Genomic DNA, 20,169 nt, shown 5'->3' on the forward strand with positions numbered 1-20,169 from the left:
AAGCTGAAGATGAAATTTAGGGGATTGGGACCTTTCAAGGTTTGCAACATCAGTAGAACATGCAATGTAGAACTCGAAACTTTAGAGGGGAAGGGCATAGGCTTTTTCGTCAAGTGCCCAACGAGGAGGAAGCCGAATCTCTCCTCGTCGCTCTCTATCTGCTGAAGTCTCTAGAATGTCCATCAACTGCTAGAGCTCAACCGATGAGTCCAATGGCTGAGAAATAAGCTCCTCATCCGAAGAAGAATCCTCAAGAGGCACAGGGGCTCCATAGGAACAATCACTGGCACCCAACTATCTCCAGGATCTCCAAGAATGGGTTTTCCTCACCGCCACCTAAGACTAGAACTTCCACGAACTGAACATCATGGCTCATGTAGACATCCCGCTTAACAGGACCATACAATCAATAACCTTGAGATTGCAAGCTATAGTCCACAAACACCTATCTTTTGAAAGCCGCTTCAAATTTGTCACGCTGTGTTTTCAAGATGTGAATATAAGCGTCACACCCAAAGACCCTAAAATAAGAAACATCTAGCTTAGACCCAAAATACGCCTGATAAGGAGTCATACCAACAACACCAGAAGTAGGGGATTGATTAAGAATATGGATTGCAATCATAGCCGTCAGAAACGTTTAGAAACGAAATGTCAGAAACGTATTTCAGAAGTTTCTTTCAAGAGGGGGTAAAATAAGAAAGGCGGGTTTTTTTATATAGGGATTTTTAATAGTTTTGACTAGGAAAAGAGGTTCTAGACCTCTATGAAACTCTCTATTCAAGACCACAGAATCAATCATTGAGTGCCAGGAATTGTCAGGGCAAGTAGCCACTTTTGAGGAGTAACATTGAAACATGTCATCTATCCACAACTCCAAATAGTGGACATATAAAACAGCTTGCAAAACCACATCCCCCACATACCAAGCCATATCTACTTCATCTGGAATCAACAGATCTCCTCGTAGATACATGTAAGATAGCAACATGGTATCCGTCGTCACATAATCTTCAAATACTATACCGACCACTTCTGTCAGCAACTCAGGAGACCAAGCCCGACTCCACTGGAAGAGGAAGATCCATCGTTGAAAGCTTCATGTAAAAGTCCAACTTTTGCAATTGATAGTGGACAAAGAAAGAATGGTCCGAAGGAACATACTCCTGGAAATGCTCAAATTTTGACCATAACAAATCCATTCGGGACTGCAATCTTTCCACTTTATCTTGGAACAATGGACACAATGTGGCATGTCTCTGGAGAACTACCAAGTCCTGCTTAGAGATAGAAGGAATCAGAGGAACATTGGGGCTTGGAGGAACAGATCGTGACTGCATCAGTTGATCTTGCAACTGCTTGATTGGAAAACATGATGATTCATACATATCATACAACGAAAATTGAAATTAACATGTAAATAGCCTATCTATAATATGAACTAAGTCAAGTTGCAATATCATGATTCTCATTTCAAAACAAATTGACAAAATGTCAAAATCAAGAATGAATCATAATATATCATAAATAACTCATAAATGAGACTAAAGTCGTATAATATTCAAATCTCAAGATAAGAATAGATACTAGATTGACAAAGTCCAATAACTAAACAAAATCCCAAAAAAATCAATCTCTCATCCAAAATCTTGAGCCCTCAGAAGTCATTACACATCATCGTCATCATATTTAACATTGCCCATTAGTTTTTCTCAAAAAAACCATGTTTTGGCTTCCAACTCACCAAAAAAATAAACAATGTTAAAAATGCCCACGTTTTTTACTCTCAGAAACGTTTCGTACTTTAAGAAACGTTTTGTAAGTTTCAAATTCAAAGAAACGTGTTTCTTAGCTACTATGACTCCAATAGCCACAGCCTCAGCCCATAGACACTAACGTGTCTATCGATGCTCCATCATTGTAAGGGCCATCTCGATTACACTGCGATTCTTCCACTCCAATATGCCATTCTCCTGAGGAGTGTTTGTGCTGGCAAACTCCTAGTGAATACCACGATTTGCACAAAAACGAGCAAGCTCATTAGAGCCATTCTCCACCCTTATCCAATTGTAAGGTCTTCAGTTTTTTGCCTGATCGGTTCTCCTCAAAAGCAACCAATCCGTGAAGTTGGAGAAAGCCTCTAAGTTCAGCTTCAAAAAATAAGCTCATGTAATCTTGCTGTAATCATCCGCAATTAGCATAAAATACAAGCTCCTTTAAAGGGACTCCGTCCTCATTGGTCCACAACAATCAATAGAAACAAGCTCCAAGGATACTAACGACCGCCTTGAAGCCTTGCTAGGAATAGCATCATGAGTTTCCTTCCCACAGATGCAGAATACACACGGCTGCTGTGCTGGCTCACCACAATATCCAACAAACCTCCAACAAGTTGTTCCTTCGACACCTTCCAAAGGTAATCATAATTGAGATGGCCAAATTGAGCATGCCAAAGCTCAGACTATGTCTGAGAGGTAAGAAGAAGAGAAGTCAAGGGAAAAGAAGGCCACAACTTGTAGACTCCATTCTCCTCATAACCTGAAGCAAGGACCTGTCACAATCCACCATCAAGAATCCGAAAGGAATCCACATCAAAATCGACCAAGAGGCCAAGGGCACAAATCTTGTGCACCAAAAGCAGATGGTATCCCAAGGCCGGCACATAAAGCACCTCGGATGTATGGGCACCACCTTGCCTATCTAGAATAAGATGCATATTACCCTATCCCTAAATAGAGATAGAAGAACTTTCACCAATGAGAATCTTGCCATGCGAAGGCCACAAATGAGCAATATCTACTATAGAAGGACTTGTGTGCCAGGAGGCACCATTGTCAACAATCCACTCCCGAGTCTATGGGGCTGTTAATGCAGCATGAGAGGCCTTTAGGGTCGATGCCTCAACCACCTCCGAGTGGAGGAAAGCAACCGATCAGAGAGCAGCCCACTGCTCCGAAATCCTTTAAAGATTTCTTCTTCTTTTCCTTATCCTTCTTCTCCTTGTCAGGGCAATAATGTGACAAGTGGACTCCTTTTCCTTGTCCTTCTTTGATTTGTCCTCCTTCGTTTGGTCCTTCCACTTTGCCTAAGAGGATTAACCTACCAATGCCTCAGATTTAGAAGCATTGGTCCCTTTTAGTTGCTCCCCTTAGTCCAACACCATAGAAACCAACTCCTCCCAATGAAGAGTCTTCGACCACCCTAAGGCAATCAAGGCAGAATAAAAACCACTAAAATGAGGCAATAACTGTGAAAGAAGACATATCACCATGTCTTCGAAAGTGATCACCTTCCCTGCACTTTGTACCTACATCTGAAGCTGCCTCAGTATCATCCGATTATACATCTAATCAACCTCCAACCATATCTCTTGGACCACCGTCAAATGCTCTATATGGAAGATTACAGCTATAGCACATAAGAGAAATAAAAACGAGTAGATACAAGCATTTAGTTTGTCCCAATGTGCCTAAGCCTTTGCCAACTCCAACTTATCACTTGAAAATAGTATGGACTCATATCGCAAAAGAATAACGATGGATAACCTCCATAACAAGCTTTGCCAAATCATAGAACCCTAAGATGGCAAGCATCATAACCCGCCAGATGCGATAGTTCTCGCCATCAAGCTTTTGATCTAATGAAAGAGCCGATAACGCGGACACATTCTGGTCCATGATCGCGTGAAACTCTGTCTCGGCCTCAAAAGACATCTTCACCTAAAATGCCTACACAAAACACAAAAAGAAACCCCCTCTAATTGTGTGTATGCAACCTACTAGGGCTCTTCTCCGCTCATCCCACTCCACCCGTCGAAGGTGATGAAAATGTAAAATCTGCACTTGAAGGCTCAAAACACGGTCTTCTTCCTTCTCAAACAGCAAAAATCAGCAGCAACTTCAGCAGCTGTGCTTCTTTCTTGCACGTCCACGCTTGCCTCAGCCTTGTTCTGATGTGCAGCCCTCCTACTACTAAAAATGCAGTCTTGTGTCGCGCTGAAATTTCTTCAAATAGGTCCACCCTTAGTCAGTCCTTCAATGCTTTGATACCATGTCAAAGTGAAGCAATGCAGAAGCATATGACCAAGATAGAGTGAACAGAGAGAGGAGAGAGAGAGAGAGAGGAACACAAAAAACCTGCAATGGAGAATGTTGTATAAGGAAGCAAATATGTACACAGGTGCAAAGTGTATGTCTATGTACGTCTCCACCTCAAAGATCTCACAATCTATAAACCTCGAGGCAATCTTCAAGGTCAACAATCTAGAAACCAAATATCTGAATCTAGGAAAGTGTGTGTTGAAAACAAGCAATAAATAGCTTGTGGAAAACTGGAAAAATTTGCTATTGATTGCATTTAATGCAGCCAATTGTATTGTCCGATTGCCTACTATTGTCCAACTGGACCAAATGACGTGGCGATCAGCCCAGCACTACGACATGGCAAACTTGCCTGCTAACATGGCACACCTTCAAAACTGTATTGAACTACCAACACACATGCAAATGACAAGGAATGCCTATCCAAGAGATGACAATCTCTAACACAACAAGGTCCCAAAGTCCTTAAGATTCAAGCACTTGTTGCATGAAGTTCGTCCAAGTGGTAAATTTCATCCTGTTAAAACGGATCTTATCCGTGAAGGCATTTTTGGCCGTTGTTGCAATAGGAATGGTAGTGCTAGGAGATGAAGAAGGTGTGTAATGGGGGTGGGGTGAATAGGAGGGATAAGGTGAAGGAGAGGAGTACATTGAGGAAGGAATCCCAAACTGTCCACCATGCATATGAGAAGTGTGCACAGTGGCTTTAAAGGTGGGCATGGGCAGACCGGGTATGGGCACATTAACCACCTAAGAAGCCCATGGTAAAGGGATAAGGATAGTGGCTCCAAAGGTATGGACAGTGGCTCCAAAGGTATGGACACGGGGAGCAGAGGATGAAAATCCCTATGTAGGAGTGACCCAAGGGATGTGTGAGGACTGTCCATAAGCAAAAGATGGATATCCTTGCGTTTGAAAGGTCATGCGAGAGGTTTGTGAATGTCCCGGGATAGTGAAGGGGATTCCCATCACAACCGTCCCAGAGTGGAAGCATATGGTAAAGTAGGGATATGTGGAAGGTACAATGTTAAAGGGTGGCATTCCCCCTAATGATGCACCAAAAGGTGAAGTGAATGAAGGATAGGTAGATGGTGGGATAGAGAAAGAGAAAGTGTTAGGAGCGGAGACGAAAGATCCAACCCCTAGTGTGCTTTGAGCGAAAGTGGAATGTAATCCAAGATGTGAGTAGATTAGAATGTGGAGAAGATAGTGTTGGGATGAAAGGGAGTTGAGAAGTGTGGTTTACGTGCTCAAATGAAATAGATGGTAGAGATATACCTAATGAAGGGTGTTCGTTTTGAGAGCTTATACTAGAAACCATCTGAATCCTGCACACCAAATGAAGAAACAAAAGAGGGTTTTGATTCATACAATTCAAAAGGGTTATGCAAACCTGACACAAGGCGTGGCTGTAATGAAGGAGATGGATCGCCAAACCACCAATCGGTCCAAACAAAATAGTAGGACTCATTGAAGGAGTACTCCTCAAACTCTTCATCTATAAAATGACCAAAACGAGAAAAATAAGATTGTAAAGGTGAAGGTATGTCTACCTATCCTTGAGACCATAATGCCTTCTGAGAGCCTCCAATGATGGAGAAGCCTGATAGGGCGTCATAGAATCCGAAGAAGGTACCTGAGATGGCGTACATCCAAATGTACTAACTCTAGAGGAGAAGATTTCAAAGAAAGAGACTTTTTGTGAGACGTCTATGCATATTTGCCATAAATGCAATGATCACAATGCTCAAAATCAGCATAACGAAGACAAGGCAAGTAACCCAAATGAGAAAGCACTTTCATTCCTGTTTGACTCATGTGTCCCAATTGGCCATGCCACAGAAAAACGATTGGCTGCTCCGTCACGGCAACAACATGGTTACGCACACTAGATGAATACAAAGTATCACTCTTGCAACCTCTGGCAATAACCCTAGATCCCTTACAGATCTTCCATTTTCCATCACCAAAGGTGGTATGAAAACCATCACCATCTAGCTGCCCTGTGCTAATTAAGCTCTTCTTGAGCCAAGGTACATGCCATACATGCTAAAGTGTAAAGACAGAGCCATGCTGAAACTGTAATTGCACACTACCAATACCTACAATCTCACATGCATAGTTGTCCCCAAGATGGACAACACCATGTCGACCCCCTATACAGGCGAAAAACCACTCACGATGAGGGGTGACATGAAAGGAAGCACCTGAATCAAGAATCCAGGTATGCATGTCATCATCTGTATCTGCAAGTAAAGCATGTGCACCAAAGTGTGAAGAGACAAAGAGTACATCACTCCCACTATCACTATCATGAGTGACTACATTTTCTTGCCTTTTCCTTTCTCTTTCTTCCATTTATAGCAGTCACGTTTAAAGTGACCCTTCTTGCCACAATGATGGCATTCAACATCTTTGCCGCGTGATTTACTGTGTTCCTTGCCATCATATTTGCTCTTTTGCTGTGATCTGCCCCTAGTATGCAAAGCACTGGAAGACTTACCGGATGCATTGTTTTGCCGATTCATCTCTTCCATAAGTAGAGCACTCTCTATATCAGCATACAAAAGGATTACATTCGAATTGCTCATAGCAGTCCTGAATCTATCCCAACTCTCTGGTAGAGTGCAAAGCAAGAAAGTAGCCTTAAATTCCTCATCAATCATAAACTTCAAGGCAACCTGTTGGCTGAAAATGTAGTTAAACTCACTCAAGTGAGTAGACATTGTTGTACTCTCTTTCATACGCAAATCCATAAACTTTTTCAGCCAATACACTTTGCTTGCAGTACTCTTTTGTGCATATAGTTCTTCTAGTCTAGTCCATATAGCATATGCAGAATCCAAACCTTCAATGTTGAAGAGCAAGGCATCAGAAATCGATAGCTCTATGGTTGAGTGTGCAAGCTCATTAAACTCATCCCAATCGTCCTGATCCATGTCCACGGGCTTTGCCCCTTTGGTTTTGATCGGCTTTGCCTGCTTCTTTTGTAATAGGATATTGTAGCACTTCTTTTGCCAAACTGCAAAGTTATGTGCGTCTTCAAGCTTCTTTATGTGCATCAAATTACTGCTGTCATTGCTGCCAGCCAAGATTTTCAGCCCAAATGTGACCAAAAAACCAGCAAATCCAGGCCCAAAACTGTCACCCAAGTGACCAAGGCACAAACAAGTACCAATCAGTAATAAATGACCACACAGAAGCACAGATTTCAGATCTGTATTTAAATTTTCAGAAGCACCAAACCATGTGCTACAGCATTATCCAACTGATTACAGCTGTTGCAAGGGGCATATACATCACATTACATGAGGAATCCCAAGATTTCAGCTGCAATTTCTATTGTACATGTACCCACGAGCATAAAATTTGACACGAACGGTCAAAAGCCCCAAAATTTTGTGCTCAAAACATCAAACACACATCTGCATTTTCTTTGTCATGCATAGAACAGTCCAATTTTGCCAAAATAGAGCAATTTTAGCAAAACCCCCAAATTTTACCAAGTGTTGTTGTCCAAATTGCGTGGAATTCAACCTACATATACATAAAATGACCAAATGCTGCACAAATTTTGCCCAAACTGCAAAAGCCCCATATTGCACAAGGTCCAATGTGCATCAATGTCAAGAAATTGGGTAAATTTCAGCCCAATTTGTGCATGTACATTAAAAGCCCCAAATGTCGGGGACAAAATGTCACAAATTCCTGCAATTTCTGAGACAGATATCACTGTTGCATCTTGCTCGCACCAAATTTGGACAAATCCCCAAATTTTCCAAGTCCTACGTGCACGAATTTCAATGAAATTGAAAGAGTTTCACTAAAATGTAAAAAGCCCCAAAATTCCCAGGCAAATGTGCACCGACTTTGCAATTTCTGAGTCAAATAGTCCAATTCTGTGTTGAGATCCACAAATTCAGGAAAAGCCCCAAATTTCTGGCTCAATTTTGCACAGATCTACACACTGTGCTTGCGCACGCAAACACACGGAGGAGAGGAGGCAAAAGGAATCTCAAATGTTTTTTGAAAAAAAAAAGAGGAAAATTGCGCGTCAACGGGCCGTTCAGGTCTGTGACCTATCGTGCCTGCTGAGTTGCCGCCCGCTGGTCGCACTTGTCAGCGCTTGCTGGTCCCGCCCCGGTGGAGATGTCCGGTCCGCTGCGCGTCAACTGGTGTTCGTCAACTGTTGCTGCCCGTCGCGCGCCTGCTCCAGTCGACTACCTCTGCACTTGTCGCCGGGTCTCCAGCTTGTCGCCTAGTCTCCAACAATCGTCTGGTCTCGCTACGATTGATTGTCGTCTGCCGCTGCCCACTGCCTGCACGTCACGTCGGTGACTCTCCTGCTCGCCTTCCAGTTCGAACTCCGAGAGGCACGAACGCCTCAACTGCAGCTCTGATACCAGTTTGTAGGAACCGGTTAGGCACGGAGATCAAGACAGACGGTCGCTACGCGCAATGAGAGACAAAGAGTGAGCACATTTTCAGGTACAATGACGAGTGTGTACCTTTAGGTTTTTAGATAGATATATATGTGTAAGTACAAGTGCTAAGGGTGTGTTCACACCCGAGCGCATTTAAAAGGCACGAGGCCTTTATTCCCAACATCAAAGAAAAATATTAACAGCTATGAGCGCGTACTCCGGAAGTTGAGGATCAACAGGACGGCTTGCCAAATGAGGAAATCCAATCCCCCGATTGAGCAAAATTTGCAAAAACGCAAGTATCTAAGGTACCAAGTGCCTACCGCACCCAATCCGAAGTCAAGGAGAGTGCCAGCTACAAAACGCAGCCGAAAAGCTGACACCCAGTGGGTAGATCCTGTCATCAAGTAGAGAGAGGTGATCTGACAACAAAAGCACAAGTGCCTACTAATGCCAACTGGAGATGATGGTTGCCACATGGATGAAGAGAATTTGCAGTCAAAAACGAAGGTACAATCCAACGCCAAATCGTGAAGAATGGTCACAAGGTGGAGGAAGAGAATTTGCAGCCCAAAACGCAACCTAGAAGGTGAAGGAGACCAGGCGTTTGGTGCATGGAGAGATGAAAACCACGAACGGCAATGTCCTGGTGGGGTGTGAGCAGCAATAGAGAGATGGAAGAGAGTAACAAAACATCAAAAGGAATGAATGTGGGATGGGGAGTGGAGTCAATGCCGTATATATAGGCATAGATTGTCTAGAGTGTCGTCCACTGTATTGGAGCTCAATTGGATGCAGCGAAAGTTCAAGGAGTGAGCGTGAGAGTGTGATGACTGGTGAGAGAGCCAGAGTGAGTAGAGTGAAAGTACGATGTGATATGAGTGTACCAACAAATGCATTGGTACACAAAGAATAAAATGTATTTATACTTAGGGCACGTAAGGATACATTCACATGTACAACCAAATAATGTGTGTGTACTATACACAGAGGTTAAACCGGGCCTTTATCCCAACAACCTCCCACTTAAAAATCCGAAGTGAACCTCTAACCAACTCATCGGATGCAATGCTCATGCTGAGCTTTGCTTAGACTTTTGGTGAGAACATCTACAGGGTTGTCCTGTGTTTTGATATTGGTCAATGCGATTTGACCATCTTCCAGAATCTGTCTGATGAAGTCATATCGTACATCTATATGCTTTGTGCGTGAATGGTACATGGCATTCTTAGCCAGATACACAGCACTCTGGCTATCACATCCCAAAACTGCAATACCCATAGACATGCTGAGATCCTCTATAAGTCTGCTCAACCATATAGCTTCCTTAGAAGCTTCAGTAGCTGATACGTATTCAGCTTTAGTGGTGCTCAGTGCAACAATGTTTAGCAACCTGGAACACCAAGAAACAATCTCACCATCAACTATAAAGACATACCCGCTGGTGGACCTACAAGTGTCCAAGTCACCTGCCATGTCAGCATCACAATAACCTTGCAAACTAAGTGCACCCTACCCATAGCAAATACACTTTCTTTGTGTACCCTTGAGGTATCGAAGAATACACTTGACAACCTCCCAATGTGTTTTGCCAGGATTTGACATAAACCTACTAACAACTCCCACTGCATGAGCAATGTCTGGACGAGTAGCAACCATAGCATACATAAGAGAGCCACAAGCTAATGCATAAGGAATTCCCTTCATAGCATTTGCTTCCACGTCATCTTTTGGGCTGTTGGCTTTGCTAAGCTTAAGATAAGGAGATAAGGGTACCCCAAAAGGCTTAGCTTCAACTATGTCAAATCTGTCCAGTACCTTTTCAATGCACTTTTCTTGAGATGAAAACAGCAATTTCTGCATTCTATCTCTACGAATCCTCATGCCCAAAATATGCTTTGCATTTCCCAAATCTTTCATGTCAAACTTTTTGTACCACTGCCGTGGTGCTTGCTTCAGCCCATACAGGCTGCATTTTAGCATACATACCATCTGCTCTTTTCCAAGAACTACAAGGCCCTCGAGTTGTTTCATGTAAATTTCCTCTTCAATGTCACCATGTAAGAAAGCTGTTTTTACATCCATTTGGTACAGCTCTAAGTCCAATACAATAGTGAGAGCAAAAAGCACACATAGAGTGGTCATCTTTACAACAGGTGAGAAGACCTCTTGGAAGTCAATCCCTTCTTTTTGTGCATACCCTTTGGCAACCAGTCTTGCCTTGTACTTGGGTTTCCCATCAACTGTCTTTACTTTGTGCACCCATTTGTTTGGAAGAGGCTTTCTTCCTTTGGGCAATGACATAAGATCCCAAGTATCATTTGTACATAGAGATTTAATCTCTTCTTGCATAGCTAGCTCCCACTTACTGCTGAACTCACATGACTTGGCCTCTTTGTATGTAACAGGCTCATCCTCATCCGTAAGCATCACATAATGCAAGGAGGGTCAAACCTATGTGGTTGCCTTCTTACGCGTGTAGACCTGCGTACCCAATTATCAACATTTTCAAGAATTGGGTTTACATCTAGAGGTATATTATTTTCAGCATTTATTGGCTGTTGTAAGCCATTTTCAGCATGCTGTTCATGCTGTACAGCACCTGCATTTTCATAATCAGCAAGCCTATCTTGCTGTCCATGACCTCCTTGTGCTCGTATTTGCTGTCTATCATCATCTGGCTCAAAAATAACCAGCTAATCATCAATTTCAGCCTGTGGTACGGCACCATGAGGCTCATTTTCTGAAGTAATAGATGGTTGCAAACTCTGAAATTTCACCTTTTTCATATCTTCATTAGAGGCTAAAGTACCTTTCAGCAATTTTGTCTCATTAAACACAACATTACGGCTGCGAATAATTTTCTTGGACTGAGGTAACCACACTTTGTAACCAAATTCACCCTCATCACCATAGCCCATGAAAATGCCTTTGGTGGATTTTGGATCAAGTTTGTTCCTTAGCTCATCTCTAACATGCACGAAAGCATCACAACCAAATATGCGTAAATGGTCATATAAGGCCGATTTGCCAGACCAAACCTCCTCAGGGATGCCATTATTTAAGGACCTCTTTGAAGAGCGGTTACAAATGTGAACTACGGTTTTGAGTGCCTCTCCCCAAAACTCATGAGGGAGATTAGCAGTGGACAGCATGCACCGCACTCTTTCACATAAAGTCCTATTATATCTTTCAGCCACCCCGTTTGAAGAAGGGTTGTAAGGAGCTGTAAGCTCCCTCTTAATTCCATGCGAGTCACAAAAGGACTTGAAACTCACCCCCATTATCAGTTCTCAAGCATTTCAGCTTTCTACCTGTCTGAGTGGTCACAAATGCATGAAAAGTTTTAAAAACAGCAAATACTTCACTTTTCTTTTTCAACAGGTATACCCAAATCTTCTTGGAACAATCATCAATAAAGGGGATAAAATATGCAACACCACCCAACGATTTCACAAGCATACTACATACATCAGAATGCACTAAGTCCAAGACATTGGACTTACAAGAGACACCAGAGTAAAATGAATTTTTTATTTGCTTTCCAAACTGACACTCATTACAAAAGTCAAGTTTAGAGCCTTTTCCATCAACCCTCTTCAAAGAGATAAGGACATCAAGTCCTTTTTGGCTCATATGGCCTAATCTCTTGTGCCATAACTCCAAGTGGTTGCAAATTTCAGCAACTACAAGAAACTTGCCATTTAAGGCTTTACAGTGCAAACAATACAAAGTGCCCTTCTCGGTTCCTTTTGCAATCAACATGGAACCCTTTTTCACTCTCCACAAACCACCACCAAACAGTGTAGTGTAACCATGCAAGTCAAGCTAACCAACAGATAGTAAACTCTTTTTAATGCCAGGTACATATCTGACATCTTTCAACACAAGTTCTTGCCCATTGTCTAAAGACAAGTATACAATACATAGTGACAGGAAACGGCCGGAACGGCCCCCCGGCACGTGGAATCGCCGTCCCCGGAATGGATCCGTCATGGACCGCGTTCCCAAATGATGGAACGTTCCCTCTCTGAAACAGGACAGGGCGCGTTCCCTGCTGCGTTCCCTGTCTGAAACGGGACAGGGAACGCCACGTGGCAGGCGAAACTTACCTGCGCCCGGTCGCCCGCATTCTGCATCCGCCTGCGCTTCGCGTTCTACTCCCGCCCGGTGCCCAGACTCCCGCTTGCATCCTGCTCTTCGCGTTCTACTCCCGCCTCATCCTGCTCCCGGGACCCGCCTACATCCTGCCCTCAGCAGCCAGCTGCCCAGCCACCTTCATTCTCTTCCTTCTTCTTCTTTCTTCTCTTCCTTCTCTTCCCTCTCTTCCTTCTTCTTCTTTCTCTTCTTTCTCCTCCCACCTCCAACCTCTTCCTTCTCTTCCTTCTTCTTCTTTCTCTTCTTTCTCTTTCTTCTCTTCCTTCTCTTCTTCCTTCTACCTTCTCTTCACTTCTCCCTTCTCTTCTTCCTTCTTCCTTGAACCTTCTTCCTTCTCTTCCTTCTTCTCCTCTTCTCTTGAGTCTTCCCTTCTCTCTCGACTCTTGAGTGAGTCTTGACTCTTGAGCCTTCTCCCTTCTCTCGAGCCTTCAATTTCCAGCCTTCAATTTTTCCTTCTCTCGACTCTTGAATCTTCAATTTTCAGCCTGAAATCATAAATGGCTTCATCTTTCCGCCCCGCTAGTCGGGTTGGTGGTCGAGGAAGAAGGTCTGATGATTGGTCATGGTGGGAAGAAGTAAATGCTGACCGCCCTTTGAGTGGTGGAGGATCTCGACCATGGACTTGCAAGCTTTGCCTATACAAGCTAGTGGAGCAAACAAGGTAATCCATTGAGCCGAGCATTTGTATTTCAAATTTTTATTGATTTTTTTCCAAGTTCCTTAAATATTAGAATATGGACTACCAATTGCCACTTTTTCCATTTTAATATTTATGCATAATCGGTCCGAGCTCATCTCCTACATGAGCCAAATTCAGAGGTGTAGTTTTGTCCAAATGTGACCTTGGAGAAGCAAAGGGAGCTTCGTGACCGTGTAGCAGGTCAACAAGCTTATCTTGCATCTAGACCACGACGTGTTGCAGTTGACCCTGCAACTTTTGTGACACCATCCCCATCAGATGTATCTAGAGCAAGGTCAGTATCAGGAAGTGCTACCTCCACACCTACTGCAGGCATTGCATCGGCCATGGCATCAACAACGCCACATGTTGCACGTAGACAAAGCACACTTGATGCTAATTGGGATCCCAAGAAGAAGGAAGAGGTGGATACATCAATGGCACGCTTTTTTTATCATGACCACATTCAATTTCGTGCAGCCAGGTCAGAGTATTTTAAATTGATGTGCAAGAAGATTGGTGAGTATGGCCCTTCGTATGTACCTCCATCATCAGAGACCTTATGCACCACTTTGCTCGACAAGGAAAAGCGCCTTGTTGAGCAAGCAGCAGTGACTAGAAAGAGCATGGGGGCTAAAATGGAGTTTCCTTGATTGCTGATGGTTGGAGTGATACACGCAAGCGATCCATTCATGGTATGGTTGCTTATTCTCGTGGAGAAATGTATTTCATATCTTCACATGATGCATCGGGGACAGGAAAGTCAGCAGATGTACTTGCAGCAGAGTGGGTTACAGGTGTTGAGCTTATTGGCCCAGAGCATGTTGTGGGATTTGTTGCAGATGGAGAGCCTGCAAATAGGGCAGCAGGTGCTATTATTCAGGGATATTATCCGCATATCACAGTTTCATATTGTATGGCTCATTGCTTGAACAACCTACTAAAGGATATTGGTAACCTGTCATGGATTGCACCTGTCATAGAGCAAGGAGCTCAAATGGTTAGCTTTGTTTTGAATCACCAGTTTCTTCGCCATCACTTCTCTTTGCGGTCGAAGATGACACTTTTAAAATACTCTAATACCAGATTTGCCTTTAACTTCTTGATGCTAGGCAGGTTAAGAGAATGCAGTAGTGCCTTGAGGCAGTTATTTCTTAGTGATGAGTTTACCTCATCAACATTGGCAGATACTCCTACAGGTATCTTATGCTTGGAGAAAGCAAATAACTCCACTTTTTGGGATGATGTAAAGCGGATAGATGCTATGGTATCACCCATTGTACATTTATTGAGGGTTATGGATGCTATGCAACCTTGCATTGGCAAGGTATATGAGGCTATGGACAGGCTGAATGAAAAGTTGCAGGAGTTGGCACCAAATGATGAGGCGTATGAGGAAATACACCATTTAGTTGTGACGAGGTGGAACTCCTATAGCTCACCCATGCATGCAGCTGCATTTGTTGTGGATCCTGAGTTCCAGGGCAAGGGTCAGGAGAATGACACTGAGGTTATGGATGCATGGAGACTTATATTGTCTCATCTAGTACCTGATCATGGCACTAGACGAAAGATCAGAGATCAGCTTTCATGTTATAGGACCTTTTGGGGTTCTTTTGGTTGTGGGGATGCACAGGAGGATCGCTGTAAGATTGGGGCAGCTTTGTGGTGGGAGGACTATGGTTCGGATGGTCCTGAGTTGCAGCAACTAGCCATCCGTATTTTGAGTCAGTCAGTTAGCTCCTCTTGTTTGGAGCAATTTTGGAGTACCTACGCTCACATTGCTTCAAAGAAGAGAAACCGTCTTGGTGTGGAGAGAGCAAACGATCTAGTATTCATTAGTGCTAATTTGAGGATGTTATGTAACAGTATGACAACAAAGCCTGATCCATTCACAGAGTGGGAGATGCAGCAAGAAGAGGAGACACATGCTGATGTTGAGGGAGATGCAACAATTCATGGTACACATGATGATGAGGCTGGCACTTCAGGAGTGGCTAGAGCAGCCTCAGATCATGATTATGATCTTTGATTTAGCTTACTTATCACGAGTCTCATGATACATGAGTCATGACACATTTACATTATATATGATATTATGATCATTGATGACACTGTGACACTTGGGCTATTGACAGTTGTGCCATGCGATATTATATTTGTACTTGAGTCTTGCAGTCTTGCAGTTACCCTTTGGGCTATTTTGGCATGCCGCATTTTGCTTCAGTCTAGAGATTAGACTTTATATTTGTAGTCTTTTTTGGGGCAATGAGCATGTTCTTTCAAAGATTAGACTTCAATTTCATATTTGTAATCTTTTAAGTTTTCTGGCAATGGTACCATAGGCATGTTCTTTTAGCTTAGACTTTAAAGTTTAGTTCATTGTCCATTGTTTTATCATTTATGATTTTTGGCATATGTATTATGGATTTTATTATTTATAATTGAATAGCTTACCTCTTGAGCCTTGTAAGTTGCAATTCAATTTCTAATGAGTAGTTTTAGAATAATGCATGATATCTTAAAGTTAAAACTTAAAATGATTTGTCCTTGTGGATTATATACCTTGGTTTTAAGTTTTAACACTCCAGAGTCCACATGGATTATAAGTGAAATATTAAATTTTTTTCATGAATTTTGATTTTTTAAATGCCGTTCCCGTTCCCACATTCCCGTTCCCTAGGTTTGGCGTTCCCGTTCCCGTCCCCGTCCCCGTTCCCCGTTCCCGTTCCCCGTTTCATGTTTCTATGATACAATACCAATCCCATCATGCTGCAAGCATGGTTATTTCCAAGATACACCTTTCCATAACTACCTGCATTGAACATAGCAAAACATTCCAAGCAAGAAGTTACATGGCAAAGAGGCACCAGAGTCTACAATCCAAGTCTGAGTGACACCATCATCAACTGACAAAAGTGCATCAATCACATCACCATTGGTAATCTACATATCCTGCATGTGACATACAAGGGCATCATAATCAACTGCACATAATGAATCAACCTCTGTATCTAAAAGCTCCTCTATGACCACACTAGAGGCCACATTGGCTTTTTCTTTGCCTTTGGTTGCCTCAGATGCATGTCTTATCTTCCTTCTTCTTTTTATCTCCTATATTCTTCTCTCTCTCTTGTTCCTTCTTGTAATACATGCAATCAAGTTTCTTGTGGCCCTTTGGACCACAGTGATAGCAAGTAATGTCACTCTTTTCCTTCCCTTTGCTCTCGCTCCTGTTTCTCTATCCTGCATTAGCATTTTTCTTTTCAACCTTGCCTCTTACATTATAAGCTAGGTTGTTGCCTCTCCCACTAGACATACATCTAATTTCTTCATTCAAGATAGAACCCCTCACCCCATCATACGAGAGATTGGGGTTATTGCTAAGTGAAACCACCAAGGTCTCCCAAGAGTCAAGCAGTGTCATGATCAAAAAGATTACCCTCAACTTATCATCAAAGTTCAAATTTGCATCTTTGAGCTAATTTAAAATCCCTATAAATGCACTCAAGTGCTCAACTGCAAGCTTTGACTCATCCACTCGCATATTTACCAACTTGCGCATTAAATGCACCCGATTAACAGGTATGGTGATCTCATAGGTAGTTTTCAGCTTCTCCCATATTGCATAACATGTATCTAAACCCTTAATGTCTGTCAAGATGTCATCAGTGACACCCATCTTTATGTAAGCCACAACCTTTTTATTTACTCTGGCCCAATCTACATCAGAAATTAGGGCGGGTTTATCTTCCTGCGAAGCATCCTCACAATTCTTTAGAAACAAAATTCCCTGCATACGGTCTTTCCAAAGGTCAAAGCCATGACCATCAAACCGTTTGATTTCCATCAAACTCTTGATGTCTGAACTGGAAGAAGTTGCAACCATTTTATCACGAACACAAGAGTAAATGTCCCTGAAATGCAAAAGCACAAGCTGATCCAGCAAACACCCTGTTGTTCTTCCTCAACTAGAAATAAGTCTCTGTTGTTTATACATGAACCAACCACCACACGGGCAAAGATGCAGAAATTTACCAAATTTTGCACAAACCCCCAAAATTTCAGGTCCAAAATTGCATAAATGTCACAAATCTAACCGAACTAAGCAAAAATTTTGCCAATACTTGAAAAGCCCCAAATTTTTTGAATCCAATGTTAAGAAATTTTACTCAAAAGAGTAAAATTCTAACAAATATGGCAAAATCCCCAATTTAATTGAGGTCACCACACGCAATGTCTGCAATTTCTGACCTGAATATCACTACCAAGCATAGACGATGTCAAATCTGGGAAAAGCCCCAAATTTTGGGCTCAATTTTGCACAAATCTAAGATCTATGCCTCCAGTGCATAAACTCCCGCTAAGCATAAGTGGTAATTGAAAGATTAAAATAAAAATTTTACTTTTTAAAAAAACTTGACGTGGGGGATCTGTTGACCCATCAAGCAGGTCGCATGACATGTCTGCCGACGACCCGATCGTCACTACCCAATGCCGCGTGCGCCTGTTGCCTAGTCCCCCCCACGTGTGCCTGCTGCCTCATCACGTACAACACCTGTGTGTTGTGCCCGACTACCCTGTTGGACACGTCGCTTGTCTACTGAACATCCCCGTTGGCTGGCTGCCCTTGGTCGCAAGTCACGCCTGTCAGTTTCAATGACGAGTGACTGTCGGCTTGTACCTTCAGCTCTAATACCAATTGTTGGATCTTAGCTGGATGCAGCAGAAATTCGAGGAGTGAGCGTAAGTGTGACGGTTGGTGAGAGAGTTAGAGTGAGAGCAGAGTGAAAGTACGATGCGATATGAGTGTACCAACAAATGTGTTGATATAGAATAAAATGTATTTATACTTAGGGCGCGTAAGGGTACATTCACATATACAGCTAAATAATGTGTGTGTACTATACACAGAGGTTATACCGGGCCTTTATCCCAACACTCTGAAGTCTCTCGAGTGGCACCCTGACTATCTCAAAAGGCACCCAAAAAGCCTTTTTGGGGTTGTAAATGTGTAATGCATCATCTAGCTTAGTAGAACAAGGGAGATGTTTTATGCATTCACATCCCACATGCTTTTGTAGCCCTATTGAGACTTATACAAATAACAAAACCTTGAATCGAGGTAGTAGGATATATGTCGATATTGCTAAAAAGAAACACATTAGTTAGTATGTATGCCAAATGTGGCTCTCTTTCAAAAGCACAAGAAGTGTGTGATATGCTTTTCGTTTGAAATGCGATATCTTGGAATGAGCTAATAGCAAGATTGTGTAATCAAGGTTGTTGGAAAAAGATGTTGTTGGCATTGTGGTGGTGGTTATGAAATGAAGAAGGGAAACAATACTGAATGATATGGTTTCTCAACAAAAGTAACTATTGAGTTCCAACCAAAGGAGCACAGGGATACCAAGTCACAAGGCAATGCCCTATAGTTGCACATTTAGCAAGACAAGCAAGTTCCTTTCTCATCATCTTACTTCTATATAAGCCAAAGGTTGGGGTATGGAGTTCTTTCCTTTCTAAGGTATGGCTACATAAATTGCAGAAATCCACACACTTTAGAAGCAACCAAGAGACTATGAAAGGTTCGGGACTCTTATGTAGAGTATGGAGTTCTTTCCTTTCTAGGGCATGGCTACATAAATTGCAAAGATCCACACACTTTAGAAGCAACCAAGAGACTATGTTGATACACTTACGATGGTGGGACTCATGGGGTATTTTCGAGGATAGAGCACCTACTTCTGCTCACAAAGCTCTTCCACATGACGAGAAGGTGTGATATTCAAGAGAAACTTCATTTTACCAGGCTGATGGAATCTAGATCATAGCATTCATGCGATCCATGTTTCGTAGCAGTTGTTTGCATTATGACCTAGCAAATAGGTGTGCAAGATGCCAACATGTCCTAGTGGTGATAACGCTACAGTTCTATTATTGCTTCCACCTGTCTGTAGACTTAGTTGTGCTCTTAGAGTCAAATGGAGAGCACCTAACTGCCAAAATCTAGCTTCCTGTTCTGATGAGGTCAGCAGCGGGCCTTCTCCCAACTTAGAAAGGGAGCCTGAAGTGGTATTATACGACCTCCTAGTGAGACTGATTGTATCTTTACTCCAGCTGAGAGCATTTTGGTACTTCTTCCACCACTATGGTTGATCGTATTTATACTTTTGAGACAATATATTGTTCTTTCTTCGATCGGGGCACATTCTCTTGTTAATTACACCACCTCCACTGGCAAGTGTGTCTGAGTATGAGCCTCTCATTGTCCATCTATTTCAATGCTTCGTTCAGTATTGCTTCAAGACTGGGTTAGCATATGCCAAATAGTGATATCATTTGCACACAATTGAACCCATGACCCTTATTTCTCTTTAGATGGGTCTTTTTCAGCTGTAGTTTTCACTTGTTGACGAGACACCCATTCTATCTCCTATGCCATAGGTCTTCCTTCCTCCATTCTCCCCAGCCTATATGCTCGAAAAATGATCGCTTGCATCACTAGCCTTCCCTAACACAGGAGATTTTGTATCAAGGAATGGCAAGCATCAGCTCATGCCAGCTTCTGCCAACTTTTATGCTGCATCTGACCTGGCTGTCTGTGAACATGCATAGTGCTTGTGTATGCGCATGCAGTGTTGCTTTAGGATACACAAATTTGTTAGTGTAAAACATGTGTGTATGTGCATTTCTGTGTGGTGCACCACAGCTGCACTGCCATTCAAGTAAAATGAGCTACAGAATCACAAGCAATGAAGACTGAACAACAGTCTAACTCACCTGGTACAAACCTAGGCCGCTGCAA

At 42.6% G+C, this 20,169-nt stretch overlaps 2 protein-coding genes across 2 annotated transcripts in view; one reads left to right on the forward strand and one right to left on the reverse strand.

Annotated features, from left to right (window-relative positions):
- LOC148040953 (transferring glycosyl group transferase) overlaps positions 1–20,169 on the reverse strand; it is a 31,776-nt gene that overhangs the window by 10,841 nt on the left and 766 nt on the right. The window contains exon 1 of the mRNA XM_087675057.1: positions 20,145–20,169. This exon is cut by the window's right edge and continues 766 nt beyond it. Coding sequence (XP_087531183.1) covers positions 20,145–20,169 — 25 coding nt within the window. The remainder of the gene's footprint in view (positions 1–20,144) is intronic.
- On the forward strand, positions 14,005–18,379 carry LOC148040954 (uncharacterized). Its single transcript, XM_087685835.1, has 2 exons — positions 14,005–15,322; positions 18,276–18,379. Exons 1-2 carry the CDS (start codon positions 14,059–14,061, stop codon positions 18,377–18,379), a joined length of 1,368 nt encoding a protein of 455 aa, XP_087541961.1. The 5' UTR covers positions 14,005–14,058.

The sequence above is a fragment of the Lygodium microphyllum genome, chromosome 1 (genome assembly GCF_053477565.2).
Source record: "Lygodium microphyllum isolate KBCC chromosome 1, Lygodium_microphyllum_v1.1.10, whole genome shotgun sequence".
In the NCBI taxonomy this organism is placed as follows: domain Eukaryota; kingdom Viridiplantae; phylum Streptophyta; class Polypodiopsida; order Schizaeales; family Lygodiaceae; genus Lygodium; species Lygodium microphyllum.